The 13,146-nt window shown below is 27.3% G+C and overlaps 1 protein-coding gene across 1 annotated transcript; it reads right to left on the minus strand.

The window, feature by feature from the left end:
- Positions 1-3,571: 3,571 nt before the first annotated feature.
- On the minus strand, positions 3,572-4,892 carry LOC112801936 (cyclin-dependent protein kinase inhibitor SMR6). Its single transcript, XM_025844889.3, has one exon. The coding sequence runs from the start codon at positions 4,437-4,439 to the stop codon at positions 4,113-4,115; it is 327 nt and encodes a 108-aa protein (XP_025700674.1). The 5' UTR covers positions 4,440-4,892; the 3' UTR covers positions 3,572-4,112.
- Positions 4,893-13,146: the final 8,254 nt, after the last annotated feature.

A 13,146-nucleotide genomic window follows, 5' to 3' on the forward strand; every position in this document is an offset into this window, starting at 1 on the left:
GCATAGCTTGGATCTTGACGCCATGCATGTACCGGAGTTCCCCAAATATGCGAACATACATATGTGACCAGTGGGTAGTATATTTCCTTAATTTTGTTTTGACGGATCGATGTGAGTGACAATTTATTTTTTTTATAGGTGTTGCTGATTTTGAGGAAGGGGAGTTCAAGATCGGAATGAAATACGATTCTAGAAAATCAATCATTACGATAATTAAGAATTACGTTATCTTTAGAGGAGTCGATTATGTTATTTATGAATCCGAGTTACAAAAAATAAAATAAAATTTCAAAAATAAAATAAAAAATAACTACATAAAGTTCAAAATATAATACAAAAATAATTAATAAAATAAAATAAAAATAATTACAGATAATTTGTATTAGTATTAATATTATTTATTAAAATTAATAAAATATAAATTATAATAAAATAAAAATAACATTAACACAAAAATTAAAAATAATTATATAAAATTTAAAAGATCGCTTTTTAATATTTATGTTATTTATTAATATTAATAACTACCAACTAGTACAAAATACAAATATTATAACATAAAATAAAATAAAACATAATTAACAAAAATTCTAAAAAATAATTTATATTATTTATTAATTTTAAAAATTACATGATAAATTATCTCATTTACTAATTTTAGTAAAAATAATTTTTAACATAAACGGAAATAAAAATAGAATATCGGAAGTTCTAAAAAAATTATCAATATTTTTATTATTTTTTAACTTTAATAATTACAGATTAACAAGTTAAATTACAATAATTTATAACAAAAAAGAACTAATAACAAAAAAAATTTAAAATTATTAATATTATCACAGAAAAATAAGCAATAAGTATTCAAATGATTTAATTCACTACAACTGTTAATAATAATATCAACTAAAATAATCACATTAAAAATAATACATTTCAAATATTAAGTTTTAAATTAACAAAAATAATAAACTTATATAATTAAGTTGTCTCAAATAGTTAATAATGGGGTTAAATATGATTTTGGTCCCCAACATAGAGGTCGAAAATCGATTTCGTCCTCAACTTTTTTTTTGCTACAAAATGGTCCTCAAGATTTCAGTTTGTTTTAAAATCGTCATTTTTATCAATTTTATTTTTTATTACCAAATTACCCTTCATTTAAAAATTATAAAATAAAATAAAAAAGAAAAAAGAAAGAAAGAAAGAAAGACATCAGAGTGAAAAAGAGAATTAGGGGAGGGGGGAGTGAGAAAGAGAAGGGTGGGGGAGGGAGAAGAAAGAGAATCCAGAGGAAAGAGGAGGGAAGGCCACACCGCCGCACCGTCACACCGCCGCTCGGAAGGAAAAACAAAGAGTAAGAGAGGAGAAAGCTAAGGGAGAAGAGAAAGATCGGAAGCTAAGAAAGAAAGCTAAGGGCCACCGTCGCTGCTCTTCGCCATCGTCGCCGCCGCTCCTGCTCCTCGTCGCTCGCACTGCTACCCGCGTCCTTGCCGTTGCTCCACGACCCTCACCGCCCGCCGCTTCTTCTTCTTCTGTAAACTGGATTTTTAGTTTTGAATTTTGTTGATGGTTCTGAGTTTTGATTGTTCTGATTTTCTGATGGTTGATGGTTCTTCTAATTTTCAATTTTGTTGATGGTTATTCTTCTGATGATGATGATGATGGGGTTTTGGTTTAACTTGAATTTCTGGTTGATTTTGTTGTTCTGATGATGATGATGATGACCATGATGATAATGGTGGTGGTGGTGGTGGTGGGTTCTGGTTCAGTTTAGACTTCTGGTTGATTTTGGTTGATTTTAGGAGAAGTTCTGATGATGATGATGATGATGACCATGATGATAATGGTGGTGGTGGTGGTGGGTTCTGGGCTTAGGCTTTTGTTCTACTTGCTTTTGCTAAGTTTGGTTGATTTTGGGGTGAAAGGAGAAGGGTATTTTCGTCCAAAAGACGATTTTAAAACAAACTAAAACTTTGGAGACTATTTTGTAGCGAAAAAAAAGTTGGGGACGAAATTAATTTTTAGCCTCTACGTTGAGGACCAAAATCATACTTAACCCTTAATAATGTGTTCTACTAAATCTGTATAAACTCGTATCATTTTTACTAAATACACTACTTACCCTCATTCTTACCAAAAATCATCTTCTTCTACTCTCATATTCTCTCAATAACCTTTTGTAAAATGTGAAATCTCAAAGAAATCAATGAAGCCTCAACCAAGCATGCAAATGAGTTCCTCCCTCCCCTTTAAAGGCTGGTATCCATTAATACAAGCCAATTTTCGCAGCATATTTGTCGAGTACATGAAGACCAGCTAGACAAGTGATCAATACGCAAGGTGCATGTTGTCCGTTGCACGATGTGTGGCAGGAACATTTTTTAAAGGTGTCTCGAAACTTCTAACACGCAGGCTGCGTGTTACGTGATGCACGACACGTGGTAAGAAATCATTGCTAAAAGTGTCTCGAAACCATGTGAAAAATTTATGCTCTTTTTCCAACACGCAGAGTGCGTGTTGCCTTCTGCTTTACACGTGACGAATTTTTATTTGAAAATTTTTTAAAATACTTCGAAATTCTGCGCAAAATTTCTGCAAATTCAACACGCATAATGCGTGTTGGGTGAGTATTTTTGCAAGTTTACATTTCTACAAAACACTCCAAATAACAATATTCAACAAAAACATTACATATTTATTCATATAAAAAATAATTTTTGACTAATTTATCATATTTAATATTTATTTTAATTTTAATAATAATTAATAAATATTAAATAAAATAAATTTTAATTATTTTTCATTTTCTTTTATTTCTAAACATTTCTAATATTGTATACAGAGAGAAAGAGAGGGAGAATAATTGTTACAACAATTAACCAAAAAGAATTAACTAAAAACAAATAGAATTTGTCTTATTTAGTATTTAATACTAAAGAGTTAATTATTAAAATGGCATTCGAAAGTTTGTATCGCTGACAAAATGAACACCAAAAAACGCTAATAACAAATAAATTGTTGAAGGATTTAAAAACACAAAAAAAATTAGATATTAAATATATATTCTAAAAAATGATTTAAAAATCAAAATTTGATGCAAATTTTTGCAATTATTATTGAAAAAATATTTTTTTTATTTTTAAAATTTGGTAATTTTTTTTAAATATTTTTTATTATGAATAACCATATTTTTTAAAAAATAAAAAAATTTAGAGATTAAATTTTACTCCAAATTTGTGTGTACTTTTGAAATATTTATTTAAATATTGTCAAAAAAATTTAGATATAATAAATAATTTATTTGCTAAATATAAGTTTTTTTATTACTTACAAAAAATATAATATATATATATATATTATTGTATTTTTAAATCGTTCAGCTATTTTGTCTATACCATATTTTAGAAACTTTTTTATCAACGATTGAATCTTTTATGTATACCCAATATTAAATAAGATAAATTTTAATCCTTTTTTAATCTTCGGATAACAAAAATATATCCAAACCAACGTAAACATGAAAAATGAGAAAATGGGAAAAACAGAAAATTAGAATAGAATAGAATGCTCATGAGACAAGCCCCCTCGGCTAGTTTTATTTAACACTGTAAATAGGAAAGCACAAAAATCAAGAACAACACCATTGGCCCTTAAACTTTCATACACGCAAGGAGAAATAGTAATAATATTCGATGCTCTTCATTTCGCCGACAAAATCTACTACCATAACTAATGCTTGCTTCATGCTTATTAGAAGACTCAAAATATATAATAATTAATTAAAAAATATAAGAAACTTCTCATTAAATCAAAACAGAAATTAAACTAACTAAAACTACATAGCACCTAAATACCTAATCAAATTAAGCAAATAAACCAAGGAAACAAAAAAAAACTAAACCCTAAAAAAGACTACAAGTTTTCACTCTATACAGAAATTCAGCATTCAGATTTCATAGCCAAATTACAAAAAACACATGAAAAAAAAACATAGCATAACTCCTTTTAAACTCAATCCATCAGCTTCATTGGTGGCACTTTTTTTTCTTCATATCATTTGATAAAATCTTTGTAGTAGTTGTTGTTGTTAGTTGAATGAGCATCGAAAATTTTCATTTAGCTTTCTCAACTTTGCACTTGAACACTGTTTCCAAATCAGGAGGGTTGAAGAACTCTCTAACGCCATTGAAGCTGCTATTGTGACACCTTGAAGGCCGTCGCTTCCGTGGCGGCGGAGGCGGCGCCAACTTCTTCGGTATCCTCGATTCCTTGGCCGTCGGTGTCGTCGAAAACTCAAACTCCACCTCCTCCTCTTCTTCTTGGTGTCTCTCTTTTACCTTCGTGTTTATTGGTTTCAAAGAACGAACAGAGAATCCTGCAATTACCCACTTCTTCGCTTCCGATTCAGCGTCTCCTTGCGTCTTCTTCGAAAACCCCATTGAGATTCAATCACCCTTTTGGCTAAAGTTTTCAGCTTTGAATTCGATTTTTGCCGAACCACAAGAAAGAAATAATGGGTGTTGATCAGAACCAAAGGGGAAAAGAAAAAAAAAACAGAGGGACAATAATAAGAACAAGAAAAAAAGATGGATTTTTTAATGGAGATAAGAAGAGAGGGATGCAAAGGGTGTTTGAAAAGAAAAGATTTTGGGTGGAATCAGAACAAGTTAGGAAGAAAAATTTTCTGGGTGCTTAAGGAGAATAAGAGAAAAGGGTTTCTCTTTGTGAGAGAGAGAGAGAGAGAGAGAGAGAATAGAAGATTTGAGTTATGAAAAATGGAATAAGAAAGAAAGAATGAGGAGCAAAATAAATAAAAAGGGTCGAGTTTTCTCGTGGGGAAAACGAAAATCAGAAAGCAAAAAATTTTCTCAGAAAGAAAGTTGAAGAAAGGTTGGGAATATGAGAGAGAGAAAGTGTACTGCCCGGGCTTTTACGGGCAGCCAGAGAGAAGGCAAATTTTTGGCGCCAAAATTTCATTGGTTTTGGCAGCAACGGTTCTATTTCCCGCCACGATTTTTCATTCATGTTAATTTCCCATTTTACCCTTGGTTCTTTTTTTCATTAATTAATTCAACTAAATATTATGTATTTATTTTTTCTAGGAAATAATGGTGGTGCAGGGAGTCTGGGCAGAATGACCGGCGTGACAGGTAAGGCAAGAAATAGAAATGATGCGACGTCGTTTGACGAAGGCTATCAATCATGATCATGTCACGTGGGGCCACCATGGAATATAACACTGAATTGCATTGCAAATTTGTAACATGCACGTGCATTGCAGGGTTACACTATACAACACGTACTCACCCAAAATGGAAATTCAAATCCCTAAAATTTGAGCACTTCACTTTTTTTTCTAAAATGTCTTGCCGAAATTTAAATTTTGAATTCGTAAACCTCAATACCAAAATAAATCCAGTGTTGGATATGCTGGGTAAGAGTAAGATATTTGACCTTTAAAATATTGATTTTGTTATAAAAATGTTTTGAAAGATAAAATGGTATTCTTTTATTGGGCTCCTTAGATTTTACCTTTATCTCAATACAAAAACTTAAAATTTTATTATTCAATTCATTAAGTAGAATTAATAAAGCTGCTATCTTTTACCTAATACTATTTGGGTTCTTTAAATTAGGATTGAAAATTTGTATATCAGTCGCATATTTTCGCATCCGCTTAGTTTTGTAAAACTTTTACGTTTTTAAAATAATTTATAAAAATAATTTTTTTAAATGTAGTTTTTTTAAAGTTTGTATCATTTGTATTTGATAAAATTAAACTAAAAATAATTTTTAATAAAACCAAGTATTATAATTATGTTTGTAAAATATAGAGTAAATGATAAATAAGTCTCTAACTCATTTTTTTGCAAACGTTTTTGTTTTTGAAAAAGAAAAAATACATTTAAGCCTCTCACCCCCGAAAAATGTGGATATTTCAAACCTTCCGTTGAGTTCAGGCGTTTGGACTGGACGAAAAAGTCTGACCTGACAGAGGTAGCGCTGACCTGACCGTTACGGAGGCAACATAACAGGGAGCATTTCGAAACAGGATATATAAGTCCATGGAGACAAAAACGACGCCGTTTTTATAACCTCCCCCAATTCTTTAAATTTTTCTGCCCTTTTCTTCTTCCTTCGTCCTTTGTCTCTTTCATTCTTCTTCCTCGGTCCTTGCCTCCATCACTGTCGCACAGCCGCGCCTCTGTCAGCCACCATCAATGCCGGCGACCTCCTCCTTCCTCTCTTTTGAGTAGCCGGCATTGATGGTGGCTGACGGAGGCGCCGCTGTGCGGCGGTGATAGAGGCAGGAGTTGAGGAAGAAGAAGGGAAGGGAAAAAGGACAAAGGAAGAAGAAAAGGGCATAGACATTTGAAGGATTGGGGGAGGTTACAAAAACGGCATTGTTTTCGTCTCTAGGGACTTATATATCCTATTTCGAAATGCTCCCTGCCACGTGACCTCCGTAACGGCCAGGTCAGCACCACCTCTGCCAGGTCAGTCTTTTCCGTCCAGTCCAAACGCCTGAACTCAATGGAAGGATTGAAATATCTATGTTGTTTGGGGTGAGGGACTTGAATGTATTTTTCCTTTTTCGAAGACGAAAATGTCCGCGAAAAAAAAAAGATTAGGAACCTATTTGTCCTTTACTTTGAAATATATTTTGAAATTAAAAAATATAAAGTATGAGTTAAATTTTGAAGTTAATTAATATATAAAGTTATAACAGAGTTTTTAGTTTTATAATAAAGTTCTATATCTAAGTCATTTAACCAATCAAGTTCAATTAAATTGTTATAATCTAATTTAGCTATACGCACCACTATCTCTAACAACCTTTTTCTTCTCCTTCTCATTTTTCCTCATTTTTTTCTTTCATTATCGTTATTGTCATGATCGTTGTATTCTTTTATATCTATAATAGTTCAAATTCAAAATGCACCAAAATTTCTTAATGATAATGATATACAAGCAAACTCAGTTTAAAACAAGTTCAGACTATAAGTACATCTTATTTAAATAATTCAGAATGCACCAAAACTATTTAGTGATAATGACACACAAACAAACTCAGTTCAAAACAAGTTTAGACCAAAAGTGTACCTTATTTAAATCCAGAATGCACCAAAATTCAAAACAAGAATGCACCAAAATTACTTAATAATAACGACACACAAACAAACTCAATTTAAAACAAACATAGACCAAAATTTCACTTTATTTAAATCCAGAATGCACCAAAATTACTTAATGATAACTCAAAACTCTTCTTCTTCCTTTTTGTTCTTTTTCTTCTTCTTTTCTTATTCATTTTTTCTTTCTTATTTTACCTTCTCATTTATTCTCTTAATAAGAACAAAAACAAAAAAAATAAACAAAAAAAATGTATAATGATGCAAAATCTCTAAGAAGAGGAAGAGAAGGAGGAAAAGAAAAAAAAAAACGCAGTGACAACAATAGAAGAAGAACCGTTTCATGTAGTTGGAGCGTGTATTCACGCTCCACTAATGAAACTGATTTTTGCTGGGTTTGAACCTACTTAGTTAAATTTGGTTACTAAAAGACTTAAATATGTAGCATAACTCTTAATTTTAATAAACACAAACCAACTTCAACATTTTTTTACTTTAGACGCTTTTAAAAATATTCATATCTCTTAAAAGCTACAAGTATAAACACTTAAACCCAGTTTGGATAAACATCTTAATTAAGTTCTTTTTGAAAAAACAGTTTAAACAATAAATGACTATATTAAAAGTAGTTTATAAATAAGTTATTTTTTGTTTGAATTTTTAGTTTTAAAAGTGCTTATTGTAAAAAAAATGTGATAAAAAAATTATTACGAGAGAAGTCATATTTTTAACTTATCTATAATCTTCTAAATAGCTTTTTAAAAAATTGTAATTTGATTTTGAAAAATTATTTAAAAATTATTTTTGAAGCTTTTCAAACAAATACGTAATCTTTTTACTTTGTCAAACACAAAATAAAAAATTTGTGTTTTTAAAAATACAAACACATCTTTAAAAAAATTTATCAAATCAAACTATTATATAAATTCAATTTTCAACAATAGAGTTTAGATATCAAATAAGAAAGACAAAATAAAAATTGAATTCATGAATAAATGGGGTGTTATTTGATTTAGCCAGAAATTGCAATTTAATGGAAACAAGTGAATATGTTGATTGGTGTGGGTAGTTAATGTTTTGCTTTTGTTAGATGTTCAATACAAAGAAAAAGATTAATTAGGCAAGAGCTGCTTCCACCATGCAGCAAGTGCATATTTAAATATTAAGATTGTACTATCATTTTTCAAAGGAAAAAAGTAAAAATATTCAAAGATAAAAGTATTGTACCCTTTGCAGTGGAGAATAATCAAATATTGAGAAACTCATGATGACTATACTAAGAATAATGGGCATATTTCTGTTATAAAGACATAAAACAAATAGAATCCATGATTATTATATATGATAAGATCGTAGAAGATTCAAATAATAAAAACATATCAAAGAGTATATTTATATGAATGGAAATAATATTTTAATTTAAAATAATGTTAAACATACAAATTTTTTATAAATCAAATTTAATTAAATTAATCTAATATTAATAAAAAAATTTTATTATTTTTACTAATCCAAATTTTATTATTCAACTTAATTAAATTTAGTTAAAAAAATTGTACGTGTAACATTTTTCTTTTAATTTGTGCTGTGGAAAAGGATTAGTTTTCTTAGAAATATCAAAATTGAATGGGAGTGAATCAGATGATTAATTTTAGTTGCATTATTTCATATATATATATATATATATATATGTATGTATATATAGTCTTAGTCTTCATAACTCAGGAACTAGGAACTTAATAATCCATTTGAGGCATGCTATCAAATAAATAAAACACTTTCTAAGTCTATATTTTATAATTTCAGCTAAAATAAAAGTAGAATGTGTTTAGTTTTTCATTTAATTAATAGCTTAAAAATGATGATTTTGACAAAATAATTAGAGATATCAATTAATAAGAACGTGAGCATATAAATGTAATATGCCCATATTTTTAGAGTTGGTCATATAGTATATATTATTTCAATTATATTATATGTACATAAAAAAAATTAACTATTATTCGTAGAGATGATATAACAAATATTTTTTAGTGTGTATTTAACATTTTTTTTTATATCATTTGATAGATAGAGTTATATTTTTTACAAGTCTCCTTGAACTAATATATCATGAAATCATCACTCATTTCATAAATATAAGTTGATAGGAGACAATAATATAAATAATTATATTTCTAACATTTTTTTAAGCAAATTTTTTTTTTGTTTAATTTTTACATAGGCTTTTTTTCTTCTTTTATTTATTTGATGCTATTTTTTTATTTTTTTATTTTATCAAAGATCAAACTCTAGACTTTTTAGATATAAAATTCTGATACCATATCATAAAATCATTCATCTTAAAAATTTAAACTGATACGAGAAAACACATTAATGATTATATTTCTAACCTAATTAATATATATAACAATGCAACAACAATTTCCATTATTTTGAGAGTTGAAAAAAATATATATCTATTTTTATGTTTTGCAAAAAGACAAGACAACTAACCGGCAAAAGAAACATATAGCTAGGAAGAATGCAAAGAGGCTAAAATGAAATAGGTTAGGACATAGATACACTGTAGTTAAATTAAATAGGGAAAATATGAGGAGCCAATTAAATATGTATATATATATATATATATATATATATATATATATATATATATATATATATATATATATATATATATATATATATAGTTCTAGACACATAGTATTAAAAGAAAAAGGACATAATGTTTGAATAAAACTAAATGTGGTCCATATAGTTGAAACACTAATTGGACATGGTGATGTACTCATAGTATAGTACAATGAACCTTAGCTTTCTTCCAAAACTTAACCTACCTTGATCTAGCTACATGCTTTCATCATCAACCAATATTGTAGACTCCTCAAAATATTACCTTAATTTATGCTACAATGTATGTGCTATATATGTAGCATAAATTGAGGGAAGAAAAAATGTTTAAGCATATCGTTGCAAATTAATTAAGAGGATGATGGAGTTGAAAAAATAAAATAAAATAAAAACCATTGTGTAGTTCTAACGGCCATGATTTAAGGCTCTGAGGATACCCCATGTTATTGTGAAGTTGCAAAGTTAAGAGTCTTTTTTTTCTCAGTAGTGTCAGTGTCAGGGCATACATTGCTCAAAACAATAATGGGACCATATTATTAGGTAGCTTCTTTATATAATTTTTTGTTGTAAACATTTTTAAAATATTTATAAGTTTTATTTTGTTTAACATTTTTTTGTTTATATCAAATATATTCTTAAATCTTAACAGTTAAATTTTTAAAAAATTTAAAACTAATTTAATAATAATGTATGATAATTATTTTTTATTTATTTATGTTGATAGTTGGTTTTATTTTTTGAAGAATTAGCTGTCAAGAGTATATTTGATATAAATAAAAAGTTTTTAAGATAAAATTCAAACAAAATAAAATTTAGAAGTATTTTTTAAAATTTTTTTAACAAACTTTAAAGACAAAAGATATATCTTACCCTAATATATATGTATTGATGATATTTGTAACAATTCAATTAAATATCACACCGTTTCAAGATTTTTAATTCGTGTAATTATTTTAAAAAAGGTTAACTATTGGATTAGAAATTCAAATGTTATAGATTATATTTAAAAGTTTTATGTTAATTTAAAATTATTTGTTATATTTTTTATGCACTGAAATATTAATGTAAGATATTTGTAATTCAAATTCAATTACATATTTATTGATGACGGGTTTTGGTAAAATTCAGTATAAATAATTTTTATTATCTGTTATTATATTATTGTGATTCAGTGATTACGTTGATAAAATATAGATTCTATAAAAAAATATGAACGATATAACTTTACTTAAATTGACTTCGAAGTAAAAACTACAAAACGTGAAAAAAAAAGAAGAGTAGTTTTAAATTTTATGGAAATTAGCATAAAAAATAAGACAGAAATTATCTTTAATACGTAGATGAATATGATATTTTGGTTGAATATTGATATTTAAAGTGTATTATAATATTATAAAAGTGCGAAAAATATATCTTACATATTGGTCAAAATATTGATACGTATTTAGTATATATCTTGTATGTTAATTTTCTATCTATAAAATCTATCTGCTGTAATTACACTAAATAATTTTATTTTTAATAAAACTATTAATATTTTTTTATATAAAAAAATGAGTCGAAATAAGATACATTTTATAATTATTTTAAAAGAAGTTATCAATAATAGCCTGCTTTCTGTAAAGAGAACTATAGAACCTAAACCTAGATTGAAAAAAAGGCTAAACAAATCGTAGTGAAACTAAAACTATTCCTATAATAATAAAATTAAAAATAAAATATAAAAAAACAGGGAAGAGTTGTCCCTTGTGCATATATGGTAAGCTATAATAACTATAGCTTGCAAACATAGGAGAATTACAATTTAATTACAAATAGGCTAGACGTGAGTTGAGTTTAGCCGAACTAAATCAAGTTTAAATTCGATTCACAAAAATTGAATTTGACTCACGGCTCGATTCATTAACAATCGAACATATTTTTCTTAAATTTAAGTTTGACTCATCGAAAGCTCACGAATTGGCTCAAATAATAGAAACATAAATACATAATCTATAATTCTATATCAATAAATTATAATTTATATATTTTAAAAAATATTTAAAAAAATCAATTTTATATATTGTTTATCTATCAATAAATTATAAATTTTTTGTTTATGTCCTACATCAAAATTATATATAAAAAATAAATATAAAATTTTAAATAATTAAGATTATATATATATATATATATATATAATCGAGTAAATTTACGAGTTAATGATATGAACTTATCCAAGTTTAAGCTCGACTCATTTAATTTATGAGTTTAATTTTAAATTCAAACTTGACTCACTAATTTACAAACTTAGCTTATCAAACGATTAACGAGTCAGAGCTTGAATTAGCTCATGTTACAAGTTAGGGAACGATAAATTGATAAAGCTTGATTAAAGTTATATTCGACCACTCAATAAGAATGAGTGAAATGGCAATAAAGGAATAAATTATTGCTACATTTTAAATAATCAAAGCTTCCATATTTTATATTTTTATTATCCCAAAGTAAGTGTATTATTAAGCAAGTAAACTATTACAGTATTACCTATGTGTCAAAGTAACCTTCGTCACGGTTCACCTCAGCAAATAAACTATCAACTTTTTATTTTTTTTTTAGGAAAAAAAAGTACAGTTGAATCATGAATGTCAAAGCTGGAGGCTCATGCTATGTGTCAAGTAATATATTTTAATTTTCTGTTTCCCAAAGTTGAGTTATGTATGAAGAAACAACGCAGAAATTAATTAATCAGCAATAACACTAACTGCAATGAGTAAGCCATATTAATCAAGACAGATGAAACTTAGAATGAAAATTTGATTTCAAACAACTTTTTTAACTCAAGTTATTCTCCAAATACAAAGAACAACAGGACAGGACTGAATAATTTAGGGTAAAGATCGAAAAAATAATACGATTAATTCTAGTTATCAGTTAGTATTTCAATTCTTTAATTCACTATTAGAATTTCTCTCAAAGATATTTAAACAGAAAGATATGTGACAATCAATTTAGAGACTCAAAGCTCCAGCCAGAATCCGAATTTTGTATAGAAGAAAAATTCATCCGATCCGAACACTAATTTTATTTGTATTGCGGTTTGGATTTGATTATTTTTTTAAAAAAATTCGATTTAATTTTAAGCGGTTTGAATTATATTGGATTTGCGATTTTGTAAATTAAAAAAATTAAATACATATAACAAATCTCAACATTAACTTTTAAATAATCAATAATGACATAACAAGTCTCAACAATATCTTAAAAAAGCCAACGATAACTTACAATAAAAATAAAATTATAGATTAGTTAAAATAAATAATATTTTGAACATAAAATATTTATTAAATAATAATAATATATGAATAATCCAAACATGTATAACAAATTGAATATGTTATAA

This window comes from Arachis hypogaea, chromosome 5 (assembly GCF_003086295.3).
Source record: "Arachis hypogaea cultivar Tifrunner chromosome 5, arahy.Tifrunner.gnm2.J5K5, whole genome shotgun sequence".
NCBI lineage: Eukaryota > Viridiplantae > Streptophyta > Magnoliopsida > Fabales > Fabaceae > Arachis > Arachis hypogaea.

Coding starts and splice junctions, on each gene's coding strand:
- LOC112801936 (XM_025844889.3), bottom strand. CDS start 4,439: ATGGGGTTTTCGAAGAAGACGCAAGGAGACGCTGAATCGGAAGCGAAG.